Source organism: Homarus americanus, unplaced genomic scaffold (assembly GCF_018991925.1).
Source record: "Homarus americanus isolate GMGI-L3 unplaced genomic scaffold, GMGI_Hamer_2.0 scaffold32583, whole genome shotgun sequence".
Taxonomy (NCBI): Eukaryota; Metazoa; Arthropoda; class Malacostraca; order Decapoda; family Nephropidae; genus Homarus; species Homarus americanus.
This window is the reverse complement of record NW_024713129.1, coordinates 24,715,540-24,723,465: the sequence shown is the minus strand read 5'-3', so window position 1 is coordinate 24,723,465 and position 7,926 is coordinate 24,715,540. Positions and strand designations below refer to the sequence as shown.

Here is a 7,926-nt window from a genome sequence, read left to right as displayed (position 1 = left end):
CTCTCCGCGAGTCCTGACCACCGACCATCAAGGCCACAGTGTGGGGGAGTATGTACACACTGAAGAAACTAAGGATTATTATAAGTTTCGCTGTTTTATTTAATATAAAATATACATTGTAATAGCCGTATTTACAAACAGAGACTAGTCTAACACGAGGCAGACACTGTGTCAAACAGTGCCACCGAATACATTAGAATAATAAAAATATAATATTAGCTGTTCCACTTCCAGCATCACTTGACTAGACACTAAAGAACATCGAGACTGAATGTAAAATAGACAAGAGGGAAGAAGGTCCTGAATGTAAAATAGACAAGAGGGAAGAAGGTCCTCGGCAGTGAAGGAAGTTGGTGGTGTGCAGCAGCAGGTCCTGGGGTGCCTGGCCTCCCCGGTGGAGTACTGGAGGCCGCCGTCCTCCACGCTAGTCCCACACCACACGGTACTCGTTGTTGCCGTTCCGTACGAAGATGAACGACTTCCCGCTGATGGGCGCCAGAGGCTGGAATGACCGGGGTATAGTTTCGCTGTTGTTGGTCTGTCCTGCCTGCGAGATGCTGGAAGTTTTGCCCCCTGGCGACGGCCGTGACGTCGTGAAGGGCTTCAACAGCTGTTTTGCAACGTTGTTGACGGAGAATGAGGGTGTTCTGGAGGGCTGCCGGGTGGCTCGGACGCTTTTGAACTGTGGCTGAATCGTGGAAGACAAGACTCTGTTGGGTTTAGGGGAAGTTACTGGTGGCGATCTCGTCGTCACCACACGCTGGGAACTGACAGGTCGTGGAGTAGTTGAGGGACTGAAGTTAAACCTGCTTGTAGACGGTCCTCTGGTGATGGATTTTAAAGTGGTCTGGGGGCGAGTGTTTGGGCTGGGAGTGGTAGTGAAACTAGATGACTGCCTTCTGACGGGGCTGATATTGTTTACGAAATTATACAAGCGAGTGGTAGAAAGTGGGGAAGAGGTCGTGAAGGTTTGGGAGGGGAAAGGTCCTCTGAAAGTCGTGACTCGAGGTGGGGTCGTGGTGGTGGGTCTGAATGTGTCAGGCGCTGGGGTCGTGGTCAGACGAGTAGTCGATGCCTTGAAGATATGTCGTCGTGGGGTGGTGGGTCGTGGAAGTGAGGGAGTCAGGGTTGTGGCGAGTATGGGAGGTGCCGCCCTGAGACCAAAGGCCGACGCTGTTGGAGGGGTGAGGGAGAAGGAGGGGTTAGCAGGTCTGGCAGTGGTGGTGGTGGTAGTGGTAGGAGGGGTCATGGGGACGAACCCGCCATGTATGATGACAGGAGGTGAGGGCAGTTCCCTGAAGGGGCCCCGCCGCTCACCTCCCTCCCTTCCTCCCTCAACATTCGTCACACCAACATTCACCACATTAACATTGTTACGAATACCAGTTTGAATATTGTTCCTGTTACCGTTGATATTTTGAACATTATCACTGTTAATACTCTTAATTTGAACAATATTATTACTGCTAAATTGAACATTATTTGGGTCACTATTTTCAGGGAGGCCTCTGTTAGTGGTGCTGAAACGGACACTGCCTCGATTAACGGTGAGACCCCTGTTGGTGTTAGCATTACTGTTCTGTAAGTTGCCTCCTCTGTTAGCGTTACTGCTCTGTATGTTATCTCCTCTGTCAGCGTTACTATGTGTGTTACTTCCTCTGTTGCTACTCTGATTATTATCAATTTTAACAATGGTCTGAACGTCACCTGTGTTTAGGTTACTATTCTGAGCGTTACCTGCTTTAAAAGTACTTGATTGAATGTCACCTGTGATGAAAGTGGGTGTCTGGGAGTTACCTGTGTTAAAATTTCTGGTCTGGGAGTTACCTGAATTGAATTTGTTGGTCTGGGAGTTACCTGTGTTAAAATTACTGGTTTGGGAGTTACCTGAATTGAATTTGTTGGTCTGGGAGCTACCTGTGTTAAAATTTCTGGTCTGGGAGTTACCTGAATTGAATTTGTTGGTCTGGGAGTTACCTGTGTTAAAATTACTAGATTGGGAGTTACCTGAATTGAATTTGTTGGTCTGGGAGTTACCTGTGTCAAACTTACTGGTTTTGGAGTTACCTGAATTAAATTTGTTGGTCTGGGAGTTACCTGTGTTAAAATTACTGGTCTGGGAGTTAACTGAATTGAATTTGTTGGTCTGGGAATTACCTGTGTTAAAATTGCTGGTCTGGGCGTTACCTGTGTTAAAATTACTGGTCTGGGAGTTACCTGAATTGAATTTGTTGGTCTGGGAGTTACCTGTGTTAAAATTTCTGGTCTGGGAGTTACCTGAATTGAATTCGTTGGTCTGGGGGTTACCGGTGTTAAAATTGCCGGTTTGGGAGTTACCTGTGGTGAAAGTACGGGTCTGGGAGTTACCTGTGTTAAAATTACTGGTCTGGGAGTTACCTGAATTGAATTTGTTGGTCTGGGAGTTACCTGAATTGAATTTGTTGGTCTGGGAGTTACCTGTGTTAAAATTACCGGTCTGGGAGTTACCTGAATTGAATTTGTTGGTCTGGGAGTTACCTGTGTTAAAATTGCTGGTCTGGGCGTTACCTGTGTTAAAATTTCTGGTCTGGGAGTTACCTGAATTGAATTTGTTGGTCTGGGAGTTACCTGTGTTAAAATTACTGGTCTGGGAGTTACCTGAATTGAATTTGTTGGTCCGGGAGTTACCTGTGTTAAAATTGCCGGTCTGGGAGTTACCTGTGTTAAAATTACTGGTCTGGGAGTTACCTGAATTGAATTTGTTGGTCCGGGAGTTACCTGTGATGAAAGTACCGGTCTTGGAGTTACCTGTGATGAAAGTACTGGTCTGGGAGTTACCTGTGTTAAAATTACTGGTCTGGGAGTTACCTGTGTTAAAATTACCGGTCTGGGAGTTACCTGTGTTTAAATTACTGGTCTGGGAGTTACCTGTGTTAAAAGTACCGGTCTGGGAGTTACCTGTGTTAAAAGTACCGGTCTGGGAGTTACCTGTGTTAAATGCTACCTTGTGAACATTACCTGCATTAAGAGTACTATTCTCAGGGTTAGATGAGCGGAAAGTGTTAGTCTGAGTATTACCTCCGTCAAAAGTGTTAGTGAACTTGTCTCCAGGTGCACTGGTCTGAAGGCGACCAAATGCTGCGAAGAAAGGAGAGGTGGTGGTGGTCCTTGGGGGAAGGGGGGTCAGGGTGGGGGAATTGGTGACGTGGCCGACGAAGTTGTTCCCTATTGATTGCCTCGGATCTGAAGTGCCTCGATTTACGGAATTCTGGAAGGTGGTGCTGGGTGGTGAGGCTCTCACGGAAGCTAAGGTCTTCGGCGTTGAGGAAATCCGGGAACTTTGGAAAGTGTTTTGGAAAGTGTTGGGGTTTGGCTGAGTTGATGGCAGGGAGGAGGATGTTATCGGTACTGGAACACGGAAGCTCTGGAAGGAATTGACGCCAGGTGGTTCGGTGGAAGTGACAGGCTGGGTTGGCTGAGAGATGGCCCGGAGTGTGGAGGGTGTGCGGGTGGCTCTGGTCGTGGAGAAGAAGCGGAAGAAGGGGGGAGAAGTTAGGGTGGTTGTTGGTTGAGGTGTAGACGTCACGCCGTTGCGGAGTATATCTGTGTTATGGTCGTTATGATGCATCAGAAACTGGAAGGTGTTGCCAGGAACTACCCGTCGAGGAGGAGAGAAAGTAGTAGGACGAGGCTCGTTGGGTTGACCTCTTGCGCCCTGTATATTGTTATTGTTACGATTGACAGTAAAATGTGTGGGTGAGACCGAAGACTGGGAGGTGGGGTTGGTAGTAATAGAAGCAAATGAAGGAGGGAACGTGGTGGTGGTCGATGACAGCGGCCTGAAGTTGAACGTGGTGTGGGAGGGAGTGAAGGGGCTACTTGACGGGGTGGGGGTCGTGGAGAACCTGGGTAGTGTTGGCCTGCTGAACACTGCGGGAGAAGACGAGAAGCCCCTCTGTGAGGGGGAGGAGGAGGAGGGACGCGACAGAATGGGCAGTGGAGGGAGGGTTGGAGGAGGAGGTGACGGGACGACTTGTGGTGGCCGTCGTGTCGAAAACACTTGACCTGGTGGAGAAACCAACGCCTTTGATGTTTGAGACCGGCCTCTCTGGCGGTCAACTTCTTGACTATTGGTTGACCGGTGACTGCCTTGGTTTCTTTCGACTGACTGACTTGGCACTCCTAGCTTCAGCGAATTGAAAAAGGGGGATCCTGGGTTGAAGGATTCCAGGGAAAAGCCAGTGTGGGGAGGCTTCTGGGTGTTGATGTTTGTGAATGGTTGACCTCCTGGACGACTTGAAGGCAGGAAGGTCGGCGCCGAGGACGACACGAAGGAAGGATGGGGAGTGGTCACAGGGTCGAGGAAGGGGCTGTGAGAGTTGGTGAACAGTGTGGGTCGGGAGGTGGAAAACCTGGATGGACCAGGAGAAGAAAACTGGTTTGGGCTGGGAGAAGTAATCTGGAATGGACGAGGAGAGGTAGACTGGAATGATTGTTGAGAGGTAGGCTGGAATGAACGTGGAGAGGTAGACTGGAATGATGGTGGAGAGGTAGACTGGAATGAACGTGGAGAGGTAGACTGGAATGAACGTGGAGAGGTAGACTGGAATGAACGTGGAGAGGTAGACTGGAATGAACGTGGAGAGGTAGACTGGAATGAACGTGGAGAGGTAGACTGGAATGAACGTGGAGAGGTAGACTGGGATGGAAGAGAACTGAACTGGGTCGGGCTAAGAGACGTAACCTGGAACGGGACAGGAGAGCTAAACTGGACTGGATTGGGAGAAGGAAATTGTGAATGACGGAAACCGAATTGTGTCGGGGTGGCTGATGTGGGCCGTGATGGGCTAGATGTGAACTGCGATGGATCAGAAGGAGTGAAACCTGTCAAGGAGGGATTGTTGAAGAGGAGGGGGCTCGGGGTGGTGAATAAGGGCGTGCTCGGGGTGGTGAAGGAAGCGGTGTTCGGAGACTCAAGTGACACTGAGGTCGACGACGGGAACTGTGCTGGTCTGGGCGAGTTGAAGAATGATGATCGTGGGGAGGTGAAGGGGAAGGGGCCAGGAGAGGTGATCCGGAGAGGGGAGAAAGAGCTGGTTACTGGAGGACGTGGAGAGGTGAAGAACGATGTACCAGAATGCGTGGGCGAGACACTAGCAGGGGCGTGGGTGCTCTGGGTATCCGGTAATCGGTTGAATGAGAAGGTGGAGAAGGAGGAGCTGAACGGCGAGTTTGAGGGTGTCGTCACGCCTCTCACGGGTACCCGGGGAGGTGCTGGTGAGGGCGAGTTCACCAGACTCGGGGAACTGGGAGTAAGTGGAGCTACTGAGGTAAATGGGAAAGTGACTGGACGAGGTCTTAAAAAGTTGGAGGTGACCGGAGTAAGCAAACGGGACTGTGTAGGTCTTGGAGAACCTTGTTGTGTTAGTCTGGGGCGTAGAAGACCTGTCGGGGCTCTTGGTGGTTGGGAGTCATTGTCGTAATCGGGATACTCATCGGAGATTTTTGATGATACTCGCGGTATGTCTTCCAGGGCGTTGAATGGGACATCGTCGTCTTCGTCACCGAACTTTTCTGCAGAGTTAGTAGTGCTGGTGGCTGTGGAGGTACCTCTTGATTTATCAGAGGTCACACGAGGTCTTGTGCGTACGGCAGTGGGCGTGACTTGCTGTGTAACACGCGTCCTCGGGACAGACTTGAAATGTGGTCTGGTTGTAAAACCTGATCTATCCCTGGCAGGAACACGTGGTCTGGTGGTGGATGCCACACTTATTTTGTTATTTGTTCCACGTTGTCTTGTTGGAGTAAAGCGCGGCCGGCTGGTGCCACCTGGTGTGCTGGGAGTGACGGCGCCTGGTATAGCAGCCAGAGTAGCGGGCGCCAGAGTTGTGGGTCTCCTCTGTGGCGTCCTCGTTGACTTGGCCTTTGCGCTACCAGACGCCGCAGTGTCATCCTCGGTCTTGTGATGGTCCAAACGCTTCCCCCAGTCAACAAAAGAATACACGTTGTTAGGGTCAAACAGCGACAGGTCGTAATCTTCGTGCGCTTCCTCCCTGGCCTCAACTTGCCCCAGAGGTCTCTTGATTGTCACCACCCGGACACGCCCTAGACGACCCTTCTTAAACGTGGTGGAGATCTGCTCTTCTTCCCCAGGAGCGACGCCCGTCCTCTGGGAGAAACTTGATGAAGCTGTCTGGCGACGAAGGTTCCTGGAGGTGTCAGCCCCTACTAGCTTCTCCATGGGGATAGAGTTACTGGAGGCGTCAACCCTCACGTCAAGAACCCGTAGCGTGGACTGGGGCGGCATCGAAGGCTTGGCGCTCTGTGGACGCTCTCTGTCGTCGCCAGTGTCTCTGATCTTAGCAAAATCCTGTAAAACATTCTGAATTAAGGAGTCTTCTTCCTCCTCCACATCTGACGACCCTTCTCTGCCTCTAGTGACGCTTCTTCGCTGTCCTGACGCTCCCTGCAGGAGCTTGACAGCTTGGAGAACGTCATCGCTAGGTAGGTCCTCCTCCCCCTCCACCCATGATCCTAGTAGGAGAAGGATTGTCATGCAGGATATCGCCGCCACCTGCAACAGTACATAAAGAATTAATGTTTGCTTACCAGAATTGTATATATATATATTATTGTGTTTTTCTTAGTTGTTTGCTATACAGTATACCTTTCATACTGCACGTCGTTCAGTGCTAACTATGGATATTTATAACACCAACAACAGCAACAATAATAATGATAACTATAATAATATTAATAATAATAATAATAATAATAATAATAATAATGTTGGGTAAACGGGCAAGTGCTGATTATCTTATTCAGCAGCTAGTGGGTTATCTGCACCACCTTAGCAAGATGCTGGTCCACACAAGGAGTCTTGCACCAAACGCACCAGGCAGTGTTCCCAGATTTTTTTTTCTTTTTTGCGGGGAATAACCCACCCGGGCACAGGTCATTGACTCACAATGGGGCCTAGGGGGCGAAAAAATAAGAGTAAAAAGAAATTAAGAATAGAAGAGAAAAGACTGTATTAATCTAGACCACGAAGATGCTGGAAAACCATCTTTTTGAAGTGAGAGAGATTGTTTGAGTATGGAAACACAGGAGAAGGCAGAACATTCCACAGTTTGGCTGTGTGAGGAAAGAAGGATGTACTATAAAGGGTTATTCTTGTGAAACCGACATCCACACAGAAACGGTGGGCACCGCGAGCAAGACGAGTGTTACGAGCCCACGGTCTTGCCGACGGTACACAGGATGCCAAATCCACCGAACATTGCCCGTTAAAGTACCTGTAAAAGAGAGAGAGAGTGAAGCAACATTGCGGCGAAGAGAAAGGGAAGAGAGATTATCAACTATATGAGGAGAGTTAATAAGACGAAATGTCTTTGATTCCACCCTATCTAACAGTTGGACAGAAGAAGAACCACCCCAGATATGAGAACAGTACTCCAAGTTAGGACGAATGAATCCCTTATATACCTGAAGCAACTGCTCAGGGGTGAAGTAGTTACGGCATCTGTGCAGCATTTCCAGCTTTCGGGAGGCAGCTTTAGCAATGTTGTGGATGTGTGGCTTCCATGACATGTTAGAGGAAATGGTGAGGTCTAGCATATCTATTTGAAAATTTGGCAGAATGATTGCGTCCTGAAATGTGATTGGTGGAAGATTATCTGATTTAGAAAGTGTAATTGGTAAACAGTGAGTTTTATTACTATTGAATTTAACCAATTTTCTACCTCCCCATTCGGAATGCTGCACAGATCCACATTGATAGATGAAATGGTATCAGCTCTAGAAACAGATCTAGTTTGAGAATTAGGGGGAAGGGAAAATGTGAGGAAGAGTGAAGAGTAGAATCATCAGCATAAGAATGGATAGAATTAGTCGTAGTGTGAAGTAAATCATTGATAAAAAGAAGGAAGAGAGTAGGTGAAAGAACAG

General features: G+C 48.9%; 1 protein-coding gene across 11 annotated transcripts in view; it reads right to left on the bottom strand.

Moving 5' to 3' along the window:
* Window positions 1-306: 306 nt before the first annotated feature.
* The window catches only part of LOC121869582 (mucin-5AC-like), a 49,642-nt gene continuing 42,022 nt past the window's right edge, over window positions 307-7,926 (bottom strand). Inside the window, exons 2-4 of one of the 11 annotated variants that reach the window (XM_042371069.1) lie at window positions 2,548-6,553; window positions 2,368-2,427; window positions 307-2,247 (exon numbers count right to left, since the gene is read on the bottom strand). In XM_042371069.1, the coding sequence (XP_042227003.1) occupies window positions 425-2,247; window positions 2,368-2,427; window positions 2,548-6,553 (5,889 nt within the window). In that variant the 3' untranslated portion in view covers window positions 307-424. Of the gene's footprint in view, window positions 6,554-7,926 lie in introns of all 11 variants that reach the window. The other 10 variants (XM_042371079.1, XM_042371089.1, XM_042371098.1 and 7 more) reach the window with 10 other exon arrangements.